The 17,398-nt window shown below is 34.7% G+C and overlaps 4 protein-coding genes across 4 annotated transcripts in view; 1 reads left to right on the top strand and 3 right to left on the bottom strand.

The window, feature by feature from the left end:
• The first annotated feature begins 1,245 nt into the window (after positions 1-1,245).
• LOC111043888 (cytochrome c oxidase subunit 6A1, mitochondrial) lies at positions 1,246-8,291 on the top strand. Its single transcript, XM_039436938.1, has 3 exons — positions 1,246-2,806; positions 4,458-4,609; positions 8,075-8,291. Exons 1-3 carry the CDS (start codon positions 2,710-2,712, stop codon positions 8,153-8,155), a joined length of 330 nt encoding a protein of 109 aa, XP_039292872.1. The 5' UTR covers positions 1,246-2,709; the 3' UTR covers positions 8,156-8,291.
• Positions 1,423-2,202, bottom strand: LOC111043887 (putative gamma-glutamylcyclotransferase CG2811). The gene has a single exon (XM_022328925.2). It carries the CDS (start codon positions 2,054-2,056, stop codon positions 1,547-1,549), a length of 510 nt encoding a protein of 169 aa, XP_022184617.2. The 5' UTR covers positions 2,057-2,202; the 3' UTR covers positions 1,423-1,546.
• Positions 8,292-14,240: 5,949 nt separating the features above from the next.
• LOC120353389 lies at positions 14,241-16,841 on the bottom strand. The gene is made up of 2 exons (XM_039436942.1): positions 16,267-16,841; positions 14,241-15,043 (listed from the first exon to the last, which is right to left on the bottom strand). Exons 1-2 carry the CDS (start codon positions 16,828-16,830, stop codon positions 14,933-14,935), a joined length of 675 nt encoding a protein of 224 aa, XP_039292876.1. The 5' UTR covers positions 16,831-16,841; the 3' UTR covers positions 14,241-14,932.
• The window catches only part of LOC120353388 (serine/threonine-protein kinase S6KL-like), a 167,920-nt gene continuing 167,227 nt past the window's right edge, over positions 16,706-17,398 (bottom strand). The window contains exon 9 of the mRNA XM_039436941.1: positions 16,706-16,845. The gene's annotated coding sequence lies outside the window, so the exon portion shown is untranslated. The remainder of the gene's footprint in view (positions 16,846-17,398) is intronic.

Here is a 17,398-nt window from a genome sequence, read left to right on the forward strand (position 1 = left end):
AGCTTCCAGTCGATGGTTATTGAGATAATAATAATTTCTCTGGTCGAGGGTACAACACGACCAGAGGAGTTTATAGACATGATTGCAAAAAGCATGTAAGCTACAATTATTTCAAAGTATTAATACAATTGGTTGATTATTTGCTGAGCTAAGAAAATGTGGCTCCCACTATATATGAATATGTGTCGGGATTCCACTAGATATAACAATACTTCCTGGGCCACCTAGATACTATGAAATGTACATGTTTTATGCCATATCTCAATAATCATAGAAGCTGTGAACTTGAATACAAGTATTGTCGTCAATAGTCTGCACTTCAAAGAACCATAGCATATTTTTCTATTGCGGATGATTCCCACAAGAGTTTTTTGCTTGTGCGTGGCTAATGGAAAGTGCGAGCGTGAATTGATGATATGTTTAAACATCCATGCTAATTTTATGGGATTCGAACCCGCGACCAGATAGTACTAGCAGACTGAAGGGTGCAACGCCTCAGCTGTCTCGGCTATCCTGGCTGGCATATATAATCAGGAAGTGAAGATATTTGAGAGGTTGCTTTGGGAAAAGCTTGTGAACCTGCCGCTCTACTCCCTGAATCAGGAGGCAATCCCAAGTTTTTAAGTTACTTTAACTGCCACCCATCTCGGTCTTGTGTTTCTATAAAAAATAAAGTTTGATCTAATGAAGCAATCTATCCAGTAAGTGTTGGTTGTAGATGGAGAAAACTGAATTACTGGATACTTTTAGCATGTATAATATACGATTAGAAGCTATGCCGTCACAGTGTTAGGCCGCACCTACGTGTTGGCCCAATGAAGGCCAATGTCGACCAGCGTCAGTGTGCGGATGGGTGGTTTGCCAGCGCTGGCCTTCACTTGCCCAAGTTAGTTAACAGGCTGGGCCAGCCTACTGGGCCAACATTGAGATGCGGCATCACAAGTTAATCCCTGAACCGTTTAACCCCTTTCAAAGCATCAAGACGGTACTCTGCATAGCAAAATAAGAGGAATGCATTCCTTCAATGCATATAAATCGGAAACGTCAAATTAAAAATAATAACATTAGTCAACCAGATGAGTTGTTGCCTGCTATTTGAGGCAACTATTCCCTATTTGGCTTTCTTCAACCTGCGCTTGACCCCCGCACCAAAAAACTAGATTAGGGACCAACTCTATATCTGTAGAATTTTGGGAATAATAATTAAAAAACTATCAGTTTACAAATAATAAAATGGTAATGTATTGGATATTTCTTTTAAACAATGATTACCTACATTACAAGTTCACTTTGCATACATATTGTACACGCATATTAGAGATATATTATTTATTTATTAGGTTATCACAAACAATACAATGATCGGAAAAAACAGGCTATTGCCCAAAACTTCTTCAATTTCATAATTTAGAATACATCCATATATGACAATTTCTTCTTAAAACTTAATAATGGAATAGATTATATCAAACAAATTTTAAGGTACGTTTTCCAAGAAGTCAAAATTGCACAAATATATCAGTTGCATTAGTAAGCCTCCTTTTTATCATCGCATTTTGAGTGGGACGTACGGTGCATGGTGCTTTTCATTACTATAGCTTTCCAACATGGGAAGTTTCAACAGTTCAGGTGTGTATTGCTGATAGAAATACATCCACGCGTTATCAAAAACCTTCTCAACTTCCCCTTCTTTATATATAACGTCCTCTTTTCTGCGTTTGTAGACTACCGGATGTTCCTCAAGCCCATCAAGAACTTCTAACATGTTGTCGTCAACTTCATAAACCTCACCTCTCACGTTAAAACCAGTAGAATTTAGATCAATCATATATGGAATGCTATACGGTGGTCCTATGACCAGCGGGTATTTAGATTTGGTTTGTGCACTGAAAAGAAATTTTGAATAGCCGTTTGCAGAGTCTTCAAGTAGAAAATGGTTGGGCTCGCCTTTCTTTAAAGTTCCATAGACGAAAACACAGGTTAACTGATTTGAGAGTTGTGATAGAGACATTTTTGAGAGAAAGGTTTTGAAAGTGTTCAGTGAAACAGAGAGCATGAAGAGTCAAACACTATACAAAAATCCTATCTTATGAGTACAGTAGTGCTTTTGGAATCACCTTTTGGAATGTTCACTAACAAAACTTGAAATAATATAAGTGGAAATAAGTTCTTGGTTTTTAATGCAATAACACCAGACTTTACAACTCACAACCTAATGCTAATGAATGCGAAAACGAAACACTCACTTAATCCAAGATACTGAAAGTTGAACATTGAATAGAATACACTTTATACTTATCAATTTTACCTTGAAATGTTATTAAAATTTTTGCGTAGGATGCTATAAAATTTTCTATTAGCCGCCCATATCACAAACCATAAGTTGAAAGGTTATGTTCAATGTTGATAAATGAAGTTCGAAGTGTCGTCTGCCACTGCCATATTGTTTGCTGCCAACATGATTGAAAATTAATGCTTTCAATTAAAAAGAGAATAAACTCTTCATCCGGATTATTTGTAACAAAATTGAAAAAATTTCAATAAAATAAATAGTTTAAAGCATTCTTGTATGGAAATCAACAAAGTTTTTAATTTTCCACAGTAGAAAAATGTGGGCAACTGTATGGCAGCCTGCTAATATTCGACCTCTTGATCTTCAGACGAACATTGCTGTCAGCTGTTCGAAAATTTGGGATTTGGGAAAGTACCATGGCGACTATCCCGAGAATATTTTTTAGAAAAATCTCTTCAACTCCAGCTTTGAAAGCTGTAGCTGAAACTGGATCTGCATACCACGCAGAAGCTGGTAAGAATAATCAGGAATCAACTTATTCATTAATTTCTACCCAAGAACTATTAGACAAACTGCCAAACCTAGCTTGTTCCTAGGTCATGGGAAGTGACTTTGGTTGACTTTTTATCAACAAATTTAATAATATTACCAACTCTTTTGTCTCTATTTTAGCAGTTTAGTAATTCTATCAACTGGCCCCACCTGATAAAATATTCAGCAATATCGAGTATTTGAGCAATTGTGTCTCTAATTTTAACCTACTCTAGGACGAATGAAATTTATGTGTTGAGCTATTTAGTATATTTTTAACTGTTGATGTCTGTGACATCGACTCTAGAGTCGTGTGACATTATTTCTCATTTATTTATTCGTGGACAGAATAAATCCAAAAAAAAAATCCAAGGCTAAAGTGCACGTCCAGTGCCAACATACCAGTCATAAAATTTTTGGTTGGGATCGATTTAGTATGTTATTTTGAGCACAAAAAGTAAACGGCGGTCACTATTGTTTTTAAAATAAACTAAGTTCAAAGTAGCACAACTTTACATGCATTTAACCTATAAGTAGCAACCATATCTAGCTAAGGTTAGGAAAAGCAGTAGGTTAGGAAAGCTTAGGTTAGAAAAACTCAGATTAGGAATATCATAATTTGATGATTTCAATAGTCAAAATGGCTGCTAATCATAGGTTAATTGCATGTAAAATTTTGCTACTTTGAACTTAGTTTATTTTAAAAACAATAGTGACCGCCGTTAGATTTTTGTGCTCAAAATAACATATCAAATCGATCCCAACAAAAAATTTGATGACAGGTATGTTGGCACTGGACGTGCACTTACACCAAATCTAATAAATCTTATGGCGCTTATTACATTAGGGCACTAGCCGGACACCAAAATCATGTGTCAAAGTCAAAATCAAGTAAAGTAAAAGTAAATTCGTATGGCTTTTGTTGGTGGGGAGTCCCTTGCGGGAAGGTCCCACCGCCTGAATATATAATTTAAGCCGTCAATGGACTGTCATACTTCAGCCGGGACCAACAGTTAAACGTGCCCATCCGATAACTTGTTTCAAGTAGGCTATAATTTATTAACTCGATAAAAACTAATGCTCTGTGACACACTCAGATTTTAAGAGTGAAATATTAAAGCAGTAGACTATTCTTCTCACACCAGGTGTCCTTAAGTAATACAAGTTCAAGAGCTAAGCCACATGAGGCGGATCGGCAGGGCATAATCCTCTGATTGGCTGATTGAGTTGCATGGAAATCAGCCAATCGGAGAGTTTTCTGCCCTGCCAACTCCCCTCATATGGCTTGGCCCTAAGATCATTATTACCTTACGAAAACAGGTTTGGTCATCACTAGGACACCTAAATACCTTCTTCATCCTTTACCAACACTTGTGAGATTGATGGCGTCATAATACAAAACATTACTTAACACATTATGACATTATAATGAACAAGAAGGCAGTGTGTGGGATCCAACCCAGGTTTCAACAACAAAACATATTATTACATGCCTGGTTAAAGGTTGATATCTGTTTTAAGTCGTTGTTCAGACACTGTTATAGGCCCTGACCTTTAAGAATTTGGCCACCATTCTCTCAAATGTGAGGATGAATACATTTTTGTTTTTAACATTGAATTTTTTCAATTTCAGACAAAGCTCGTGACCTATGGAAGAAAATCACATGCTTCGTAGCTTTTCCAGCTATTGCCATCGCCTCGGCTAACTGCTATATAATGGAAATTTCCCACCATCATGAAAGGGACGAATTTATTCCTTACGAGCACCTCCGCATCCGACGCAAGGTACTATATATATCTCTCTCTCTTTTCTGTTCTTTCTTATTTTGTAAATGATTGTTTCACAGAGAGAACCAAGAGTCCTAACTCTGCCCTAATAAAGGCAAATAATCAATTTCTCTCTCTCTATTTTTTTATTTTATAAGCCAGTATATTGTAATTTGCATAAATATAGAATCAATCTCTCTCATTGATAATACCTATTACAAAAAATATAAATAGCTCAATCTTGTTTACTGCTTAGACCAACCACTCACGTTTTGTTTCGCCGGACATTTTTTCAGAGAAAAAAAATTCTAAGGTTGTATTATTTTCCATCATTATAATTTGTAATTTTCCTGTGGTTTATTTATTGTTATTAGTTGCTTATTTTATGTTAGAGGCCTCTCGCTGATGATGGACATTGATGGTAAACATGCATACTCTACCGTTAGTGGCCAGCCTTAGCCATTGTATCTTCTAGTGTAAATCAATCTTTCCATTTCAAACCAACGTTACTGTTAGATTAACATTAGAAGATACGACGGCTAAGTTTTTCAAATACGTGTTGTTCTCTTATTTGTTTCAGAAATTGATGTCTAGTTATAAAAAATAGGTAGATGTAAATAATAAACTAGTAGTTCTGTGAACAGTAGACCTCGCGCAGTTATAACGACGTCCCAAACCATAAGCACATCCACACTGATACACTAACTATTTATTTTGAGTACCTATTCTTCTGTTTTCTTCCTTCCCCCCATTTCTCCCTTACCTTTTTCCCTCATTACTTCTCTTCTCTTCTTTGCCTGCCTATTACATGGAAACCATAGTTGGCTAGGTATCTTCCTTTCTTTTTTTTTCTCTTCTCCAACACACCCAACCACAAAGCCCATAGTTTTTTATATTTGTAACATTTTATTGTGTTTTATTTGTTTCAAATTCTTTGTAATTTTGTTTTGTCTTGTTATGTGTGTTTTTAATAAAATTGAAATAAATAAATAAATAAATAAATTTGATCAGATCATGCTTACACAAGATTTAATTATCATATAAAGCTTTCCGGAATTTAGCGCGAGAAAAACCAGAAGACATCTAGGCGCCCAGACGAGCTGTTATAAGTTATTTGTATCTTATTTAATAGTGCATAAAAATTGCATTCAATGAGGCATGCAATTTATAGTCTACACAGCTGCTAATTTTTTACCAAGTTACATTGAGATATTGAATTGCATGCGTCATGGCATGCAATTTATAGTCAACTCGACAGCTGATTTATGATGAATAATTCTATAGTCTGATTTTCACTCTAATATTGACGTATGAAGGAGGCTCATTTTTCCTTTTATATTATCCTTGAAATGCAAAATTTCCAAAAACCTTGTATATACGTCGACGCGCAATTTAAAAAAGAACATACATGTCAAATTTCATGAAAATCTATTACCGCGTTTTGCCGTAAATGCGCAACATATAAACATTAAGAGAAATGCCAAACCGTGGACTTGAATCTTAGACCTCACTTCGCTCGGTCAATAAATAAATTTATTTAAAAAGGCACCACTGGCATAAGTGGAACTTGTTCGCCAGCAGTAAGTGCGATTCAAAATACAATAATATTATAGCATGAATCAAAAAGGTATTATAACAGACGGATTATACACTATGTTCTCAAAGTTAAAACAAAATATCATTTCATACACTCATCTTGAAATAAACTCTAGCTTTTACCCACTCATCTACTTCACTTCTTAGGGCCGTTTTCCGAGCTCGTGATTCATCCAAGTCCTAGACTTCAGACAGCTGGAGTCAGAAAATTGGTTTTTCAAAACGGGGCGTAGTCGCAGTCATTGTCATAGTCACGTTTGAATTAAATTTCGAAAAACTAGAAAATTGAACCCAAAATAAAATAAAGAGAAAATAGTGTAAAGTTTCAGCTATTTTGAATTATTTAGGAATGTCTAATTTCGTCAAGTAAAAACGTTTCCAATTATAGAAATGAGAAAATAAAACTACGACTACTGTTATAAAAGCTGCGACTACGCCCAGTTTTGGAAAGCCAATTTTCTGACTCCAGCTGTTTGAAGTCTAGGACTTAGCTAAATCCCGAGCTCGGAAACCGGCCCCAAGTTTTTTCTGTTATTCTATTGTTTATGAAGTGATTTGGGACTATATTAGCAAAGTATTCCATGAAGTATGTGAATTGATGTTTATTTATAGTTAACCTTGTAAAGTTTCTAGTATAAAGATTGAGTACAGACGGACGAAGGTTGTGTAAATGTGTATTCAAAGTAAGATGCTGCTTATTTCTATTGGCATGTTTAATGATTTTCCCTACAAAGACTTGTCGTAGCGTTGGAACCCCAAACTCAACAAACAAATTCCTGCTAGGATACAGTCTTGGCCGCCTTAGAGCGGCTCTAATGCTTTTGCTCCATGCTTTTGCAGGGTAAATATTCTATTAAAGTGCGTGTCAAAGGTACCCCCCATAATTCTATTCCATATTGGAACAAGGAGTGAGCGTATGCATGATGATATATGGTTCTTATGATGTTGATATCCTTAAGAGTATTAACTTTATAGAAAATGTTTATTAGGTAATTTAATTTTGATATTATGTGTTGTACATGAAAGTTCCATTCTAAGTGACTGTCAACTATTATTCCAAAATATTTTAAGAAATTTACTTTTGCGATTGTTCCACTGATACAATTATTGGGACTTGAGACGATATGAGAGTCATGGTTGTAAATCTAATTCAGTAGGTGGTTCACCAGTCTTTGTTGGAGTAATGCCATTGAATATAATAATTTAAACACAATTTGGACACTTTATAATTGACCGAGCGAAGTGAGGTCTAAGATTCAAGTCGACGGATTGGCATTTCTCTTGATGTTGAAATGTTTATATGTTGCGCATTTACGGCGAAACACGGTAATAGATTTTCATGAAATTTGACAGGTATGTTCCTTTTTTAATTGCGCGTCGACGTATATACAAGGTTTTTTGGAAACTTTGCATTTCAAGGATAATATAAAAGGAAAAAGGAGCCTCCTTCATACGCCAATATTAGAGTAAAAATCAGAATATAGAATTATTCATCATAAATCAGCTGACAAGTGATTACACAGATGTGTGGAGAAGCCAGTCTATTGCTGTATTTCCATAAAGTCTATAGTTTCAATCGGGTACTTGTGGATGAGAATACTGCGTGAGGTCTACTGTTCACAGAACTACTAGTATATACTTGATGATGGGAAGAATACCTGAAACCTGTCCTGTAAGCAACGAATAAAACTTTAGTGATTCCATTTACAAATTCTAATTAAAAAGTATGAATTTAAATTTATAATAAAATCATTGTAACGTATCTGAGCTAAATAAATCTCAATTAGGGAAAGAATACTCTTGAGAAATTAAATTGCTGTTACTAAGATGCTACTTTTCAGTAATAAATTTAAATCCATGAATTTATCCAATTTTTTTTTATTTCAGAAATTCTTCTGGGGAGACGGCAACCATTCCTTCTTCCACAACAAGGCGGTCAACCCCCTCCCCGACGGTTATGAAGATTGAAAACGTTTTCGAGGTTATTGAACTTGCTAGCCTGTCAATGTAAATGGTTCACGGTTGTTGTGAGCATTCAAAATATTATTGTAAATCAGCAAATCTAGTAACTTATAATGATGAATTAAATGTGTTGTAGTTAAAATGCTGACTTATCATTAATGCACTCACCCGTATGTCCATTCTAAGGGCGAGACCGTATTGGGCGGTTTATCAGGTGCCAACCCAATCAGTAAATTGGACACAGAAATTTTATAAAGTGGAAAAGCATAACCTTCTTGGTTGGGGGAGGAACAGTTTTGGGCTGTGCCTGTTGATCCTCCCACAATTATTTTAATGAATAATTGTGTATATTAAATCAATAAATGAATAAATCAGAGTATCAGCCAACTTCTATAGAAGGCAGTAGCTGACCTGGCTGGCTCAGGTCTGGTGTCAGAGTTAACTTTACTGGTAACTAGAATTCCAAGCTAACTAGAAATCATTATGTACGGCATTGGAATACATACTGTATCAATCTGAATACAGTAGATTGATTATACTATGCTAATACCACAGAATAAGTACAGGCAGGCTTCATAGGCCTACTTCATTAGAATAAACAGTATTTATTCTATTTCGATTTGATGGCTCATTCACAAGAAAAAGCTTACAATAATTTCAAGTTTGAAAAGCAATATTGCAGTTGCCAAGGTATTTTAGCGTGAGATATATTTGTAATATTAAGGTCTTTGGTATGTAATAATCTTCCAGGTTCCACCTCAATGGCCGATTTCAATTCCAAGTACGACACTAACGCTGCATGTGAGTATATGCATCTTTAACGTCTTTGGGAAAAACCTAACCTTCTTCTTGGACTAGTACAGTGAGATGTTGCGTTTCGGCAGACATGCTCGTTGGCACTCTGTAAATAGATAAATAAATAAATGTTTATTTCCCAAAAAACTAAAACTACTACATCAATTACAGAAAATATTAGATAAATTACAATTACATACAATAGTTAGTTACAATAAAAATGTCTTCTAATGTGTCCTCTACATGTTTAGTTTTTTCTGTGTGGAAATTGATCTACTCCACTATGGCGTACCATATGAATAAGACATTGGCGATGGGTATCTTTTTTGACAAAATTTTAATAATTGAAAATATGATTATCCAATTGGAAATTTTCTCTTGTTAAAGGCGGATTCTCACTTATCAATATCAGTGAAAGTGTCCAGTACATTGTAAATATTATTCCCATGTGTTTTAATGGGACTATGCATACTCGCTCTGCCGGACTGTGTCTGAATAGTCCCATTAAAACACATGGGAATATTAATTTAGGTGTACCAGTCACTGTGAATATCCTAAGTCAGGTATTACCATAGAAAATAACTTACATTTTACGAATTTCAACTTGGAAATGACAGATATATACCAACCAATCTATCAAATTCCTGTTTTTTATTGCCCTTGGTACTTGGTCAGTCCCGGCTGAAGGATTACAGTCGTAAGACCAGATTAAGGGCCAAGCCACATGGAGCGTTTTTGCACTGGCGACGGACGAGTCGGCAGGGGTGGAAGCTCTCTAATTGGCTGATTATCAGCTGATTAGGTTGGCGTTCGGGAATAAGCTGATAATCAGCCAATCGGAGAGCTTCCAGCCATGCCGACTTATCCGCCGCCAGTGCGGAAAAAACGCTTCATGTGACTTGGCTCTTGAATGATATATTCAGGGAGGTATGACCTTCCCACAAGGAACTCCCTAACTACAAAAAGCTATAAGAATTTACAGTAAATTCCATAGTGGATTGAAATACATACCATATCAGTTATCATTTTGGGAGAGAATTTGTTTTTGATTTACGAGTATAATTATAATTATGTCTCCCAATCATAGACTTAAATATGTGCTTGTGAGAATAAATAAATACTAATACAATAGAGGAAATATAATTGATACAATCTATTGAATACAATAATATCGAGTGGCCTGGCTGGCTCAGGTCTGGTGTCAGAGTTTACTTCACAGTGAATTCCAAGCTAACTAGAAATCATTATGTACGGCATTGGAATACATACTGTATCAATCTGAATACAGTAGATTGATTATACTATGCTAATACCACAGAATAAGTACAGGCAGGCTACATAGGCCTACTTCATTAGAATAAACAGTATTTATTCTATTTCGATTTGATGGCTCATTCACAAGAAAAAGCTTACAATAATTTCAAGTTTGAAAAGCAATATTGCAGTTGCCAAGTTTTTTTCTCGTGAATGAACTATCCGTTATTTATTTTTTCAATTCACAATACAAGATACATTTACATAGACAACATATCTAAAAACAAATTTGTGGAATATTTTCCCCTCATAGACGGATCTGTGTGTGGGGCAGTAAAAGTACAAATACTATGATAAAGTAATAGTACAAAAGTTATGATTAAGTTGGCGAATTCTATATATAGGTACTTATGATTCATCTGGTAATTCAAATTGAATAAGTTTAAAAGCCAGAATATTTCATTCACAAAGTCTTACAATTTATTCAAAACGCATGATAGAATAAAAATACTATAATCAAGAAATTTCATCACATTATTATTCATTTATCAGTATTGATTGAAATAATACTATTATAGAGACAGTAATAATACTGGAATAAAACATAATTTTACAAGATGACATGGGTAATCTATATATATAAAAGCGAAATGGCACTCACTCACTCACTCACTCACTCGCATAACTAAAAATCTACCGGACCAAAAACGTTCAAATTTGGTAGGTATGTTCAGTTGGCCCTTTAGAGGCGCACTAAGAAATCTTTTGGCAATATTTTAACTCTAAGGGTTGTTTTAAGGGTTTAAAGTTCGTCTTTTAGCATGTATATTCTTCTTCTCCCAATCTCTTAATTATAATTGAAATTTCCACATCATATGTTACTATAGAACTATAATCTAGATAGAGTACCTTTTCGAAACAGTTGTTAACTGGCAACTAAATTAATAATTTTGTCAGGTTGGCTTTAAGTTGAGTTGACTTTGTTAGGTTGGCACCAAGTTGAAGATTTAAATGCATTTATCGCGGAAAAATTGATTGGGCACTGCTACTTCAATCCTGGGTATATTATATTACTAGCCGTCAGGCTCGCTTCGCTCGCCATATCCGTTTAGCCAGACGTTTAGTCTGGACCCCCGACTGGATTGTCCTAACATATGATAAAAATGCTCAAATGAAAAATGCAGGCGAGCGAAGCGAGCCTGCTGATCTCACTCTTGGACGATCCAGCGGGGGGTCCAGGGGGCGGAGCCCCCTGGCTAGACGGATATGGCGAGCGAAGCGAGCCTGACGGCTAGTCATGGATATTTTGACAACAATACTGAAGAATAGAGAATTATCACAAGATTGATTTTTTTTAATGGTCAATTTTAAACAAATTATGATTCATGAACAGTTCATGGATATTTTGACAACAATACTGAAGAATTAAGAATTATCACAATACTGATTGATACTTTTTTAAGTTTGGTCAATTTTCAACAAACTATCATGATTCAAGATAAGCTCTGATATACAGTTCTTCTTGATAGTCTCAAGCTGGATTCACACAATCATATCATTTTGAATGAAAAAGACTAAGAAATTGTCTAAATTTCTTAGTCAAAATTTCTTGTCAAAATTTGTAAACGGATAGTTTATAGTTTATCAGAGATTGACAATGGTGTAATAACCGAAACCGGTCTTTCTAATTATCAATAAATCAGTGGTTTTTTGACAATTTCTTAGTCTTTTTCATTCAAAATGAATAATTACCACAATATCAACTTCTCAACTACACAAAAAGTGAAAATCATATCATTATCAGTTTCCGTGACCAGTTCAGTGAAATTATTCTTCCAATGTGCTCTAATGTCACTATTCCCAGTCAGCCGTCACCGTTGAATTCATTCATCCATTTATTCATAGACAATAGATACAATGCAGGTAAAAACAACAGGCATTCGCCCAAAACTGCTTTAAACCTTAATTTGGAATACACAGTCTAGAGGTTATGTAAATGATAACTTAATTCACACACTATTTTGAGTGTGAACCGTCCCATTAAAACTTATAGGAATTATATTTTCACTGAACCTTACACCTACACTGATACTGCCGTCACCACTGAGTGTGAATACTCCAATTAGAAATCATGGAATCTAATACTGATATGTCGGAATACAGCTTTATCATTCATATGGTGCGTACAGATATACGCGCCGCGAACATGAGCAATTCACTTTTAATCAGTTGATTATATCTGTATTTTTACAGAAACGCTAAGATACAGATATAAAAAGCTTGGCATCTGCTGATTAAAAGTGAATTGCTCATGTTCGCGGCGCGAACAAAAAATAAGTTCACATAAGCGTTATGACACTAAGTGCCGGGTTCGCAAAAACGGGTTGAATTTTAATCGAGATTAACTCCACGAGAACCAATCAGAGGAGCCGTCTTTTCAAAAAAGCCATCTCACTTTTGATCAGTTGATTATATCTGTACTTTTACAGAAACGATAAGATACAGATATAAAAATCTTGGCATCAGCTGGATTAAAAGTGAATTGCTCATGTTCGCGGCGCGAACAAAAAATAAGTTCACATAAGTGATATGTTCAAATATCACATAAGTGATATGTTCGCGGCGCGTAATTCTGTACGCACCTTAAAACTTATAAATGATATATTTCAGTATAAAATCTTCACCTTACTTTAGCACTTGTTCTCGCACACTACGTTAGCATTTTAGCACCATTAACTGAGTGGGAGAAAAAGTATTAAAAAATATTCGAATTATTTAAAAATTGAAATACATTATAAAGTGGAAAAAATATTCTCTACTAAGTTTGAGTAGTCTATTTAGTTTCCCCCGAACGCTGAAGATGGACCCAGTGTCTTGAAACGCATCCAGAATTTGCAAAACATTTTGATCCTCAGGGTGCGAAATAAAGGTGGACTTTCAAGGCTCTACTTTCCAATAAATACCCTATCTATTCTACTGAGCAAAATCAGAATCTGATCTGTTGAAAACCATTAGTTTTTATGAAGGTCTCCACACATAGCCTATAAGCTCTAGTCTGCCAACGTGTAGACTCTTCCATAAGAACCAATGTTTTTCAAAATCAGCAGAACAGAAATTCATTGGAAAGAAGGTGTTAACATTTCACTCGAATGATTTGATTTTCACTTCAGATAACTACTGTTGCTGGTGAGATGTTGTGATATCTACCCATAATGAAAGCACTGGGATTTTGTCAAAAAATATCACTTATTGTAAATTAACAAACATGTTACAATACCAATGGTGTCATCTGATGATACACCATAATTTTTTTGCCAATTTTAGCACTTTTTTCAATAGATTTTGTCAATAAATAGCACTTATCCTATTATATTAAGCGAGCAATTTCTGTATTATTATATATCTGGTTATTTTTATATCTGGTTATTTAGGTTTAATGGATCTCGAAAACGGCTCTAACGATTTTCACGAAATTTGGAACATAGTAGGTATATGATATAAAGATTCGATTGCTCTAGGTCTCATCCTTGGGAAAACTCACTGAACGACATTAAAAGGATAATTCATCCTTGGCTGAAACAGCTGTGGATAGTAAAGAAGTGAGTATGTGAAAAATCAAAATATCGCATCCCCGAAATTCATAAAGGTGCGTACAGATATACGCGCCGCGAATATGAGAAATTCACTTTTAATCAGCTGATTATATCTGTATTTTTACAGAAATGGTAAGATACAGATATAAAAAGCTTGGCATCAGCTGATTAAAAGTGAATTGCTCATGTTCGCGGCGCGTAAATCTGTACGCACCTTAACGTACAGATATACGCGCCGCGAACATGAGAAATTCACTTTTAATCAGCTGATCATATCTGTATTTTTACAGAAATCGTAAGATACAGATATAAAAAGCCTGGCATCAGCTGATTAAAAGTAAATTGCTTATGTTCGCGGCGCGTAAATCTGTACGCACCTTAAGATGACGTATAGCCAGCTGTGAAATATAAACACGATCATTTTAGAGAATTATTGTGTTCTGTTTATCAATAGATAAAAATAACGAGCGAAGCTCGGTGCCCCGATATTTTATTGTAAAATAACAAACATGTTTTAACACCAATGGTGTCATCTGATGAGATGACATGTTTGTTATTTAACAATAAATACGATAAGTGATATTTTTTGACAAAATCCCAGTGTTTTCATAATTTGATTTGATTTAACATTGATGGATCGCCATTCTACCTACTGGAATGACAATCATTAGTAAGAAATATTGTACCCAAATACTCCAACATGTTTTTGCAGGATTTCTTGTCCTGCTATGTCTTTTTCAATTGAATATTCCACCTATAAAATTAGAAAATGATCTGATAAAGAAGACAATAACTTATAAATCTATAAAATTGTCGTACCTAGGTGATGAACACTCAGGTACAGTACGACTTCTCTAAAGTACAAACTATATAACTTACGGGAATAGATATGAGATTCACATGAAAATACTGTAGTTATGAGATTGCCATATGAAATACAAATATGTAAGGAAGAAGTTTGAAACAGGAGCACCTTTTACTCACATTAATTAACGCTCTAGAGATCAGTTTAGGGTTTATCATAGCAACATCTTTCTGTGAAATTTGTCAAATCAGAAAAAAATGCTGGATCAACCCAGAGTCATGATGGCTTTCAGATATGAAAATAGAGCCAAAATCTTCAAAAATGTCATGATGGGTTTCAGATATGAATAGAGTCAAAATCTTCAAAAAAGTATGCTGTACTTTCAGTCGACTGTTGTGTTTTTGGGCCATCAGGAAAGAGTCTGAGAAGAACCTCTTTTGGCGATATCTGAAACATGTATAAAAATAAATAAAATTATTTATATAGTAATTATGTACAGAAATTACACAATTTATAGAATAAAAATACTTAGAAACATAATTGGAGATATTTCGGTGACTGGACCACCTTCCTGAATCAGGCTAGACTGCAGCAAGGTATATAATAATTATTAAATAAAAAATTGACTTTACTTCTTACATATAGTATGATTAGGTTGTGCAACATATTCTGATACTTTACATAGTTTTGATATATATAGTTTTGAATACTCTATTAACATAGAGTAAAATCTACTAACTAAGAGTGAATTGTAACTTCTATGAAATTTCCATGATGAAATGAGTTTTCATCTTGCATTGCATGAGACATGAGATGCATGAGCTTTCATCTGAATTTGACTCTAGCATTCTTCTGAGAATGTTTAGTTTTAGATACAAGTAAAATTCCTATATTTTTCGGAAAAATCTTAAATTAGTTGAGTAAGATACGTTATTTTTTATGGAAAACATGAAATAAATTTTATAAAATGTAGAATTTGAGGAATTAGTTATGATTTCAAATGGATCAGACTATATTTTGGGCTAGGCCTGTTGGTCCTTTTCTAATCATGTATTTGATTTGTGCATTGTTAAATATAAATAAATGATAATTAAATAAATTCAATATATTAACTCTCATCAAATTTTCTTATAGCTGTTCTCCCCATAGTCAACATTTGCAGTAGGTAGCAGAAATCTTCTTTGTGGTAGACAGCATTTAAAATTCGTTCTATTATAATAATTATTATTAAAGGAGAATATCAATTCAAAATTTTCAACAGATAAATTCATGAATTTTTGGGTACATTTAATATTGCTCTGAGGACATTCTTCACTGTATTGTGCATTAAATAATACTTTTTATCTCAAGATGTAAATGTTTGAAAAATTCATTGGACTTTTTAAAAATAGCTCAAATTTAATAACTCATTGGAAAAAGAATAAATTTCCCTATAGTTGATATTCAGAGAAATTAAGTACCTACGTCATTAGTTAAGCAATACTTTGAACTCTCAACATTTTAAGAATAATTCATAAGAGATAAATTATTTATCTTTTACCAATATTTTGCAATGATACTGATATGTGAAAATCCAGCTAGAAGCTCTCAGAAAAGCCAAAGCTCTGGCAGTGAGAATATCACATTTTAATTGTGTACCCTCAGATTCAAATTTCAAATTTTCGACTCACCTTTTTGGTCCTAACACTAGCAAAATCGAAATCCTTGAAGAAGCGTATACTCTGTAGAGATAAGAGAGACCTGAGCCTCCTCTGGGGATCAGGGTTGAGCAGTCTCTGAATAAGGTCCCTGGCACCATCTGAACATTCCACGTCGGACGGAGTTAGTGAGTCCTCACCAAATTTGAAATCACACTTCAATTCTCTCGGAGTAAGGCAGTTGAAGGCAAATTCCGACCTTGTTTCAGGTCGCTTTGTACCGAAATCAGGTCGTTTCGTACTAGAATCAGGCCGATTCATACTGGAATCAGGTTCCTCAGTACTGATATAGTTTGTTAAGGTGAATTCCGACCCAAATGCAGGTGGCTTTGTACCGAAATCAGGTCGTTCCAAACTAGAATCAGGTTCCTCAGTACTGATATTGTTTGTTGTATGACTAGACGAGACGTCAGTTAATTCGGATTCCTCAGCGATTCTTGTCATATTATCACAGCTTTCTGACTTGAGATTGTCATTGGTTGAATTTTCTTGGCAAGCTTCAGATCTGGCCTGGTTAATCTCTGCCATGCGTCTCATCACCACAGGAGGAAACTGAAACAAATAGAAAAATATATCATTATTTGATAATATAATTCGACAAATAAAGAATAAAATTCACACTAGACAAAGATATGTGGTGGGAAATGAGTAATATATTTTCAGTTCCACATGTAGAACTGAAGATAAACATGTGGAACTATAGCCAGCAGAAATATCACCAGTAGAAAGTTTATTTTTACCCTTTGCTCAGCCTTAAGAGTGTTGAAAAGAACACATGCATCTAAATTGGTTTATAGATAACGGAAACAGGCTATATCGAGTACCAGTGAATTGAATAAATAGCTACCCTCTACAGAAGGCAGTGGCGAGGCAAAGAATTGACAACACTGTTCTCCTCTCTTTCTCCACTGCCATTATAACGTGGACCTCACTGTAGCTTTTTGTACAAGTATTTATTTGTGTTCACCACTGGATGGACTAGCTTTTTATACAAGTATTGATTTATTTAATTTACTGTACTCAATATAGCCTGTTTCTGTTTACTATAAAACAAGCTGATAAAATCTGCAAAAAACCATCATCGATTCTCATGAACCCCATTGGC

This window comes from Nilaparvata lugens, chromosome 10 (assembly GCF_014356525.2).
Source record: "Nilaparvata lugens isolate BPH chromosome 10, ASM1435652v1, whole genome shotgun sequence".
NCBI classification, from domain to species: domain Eukaryota; kingdom Metazoa; phylum Arthropoda; class Insecta; order Hemiptera; family Delphacidae; genus Nilaparvata; species Nilaparvata lugens.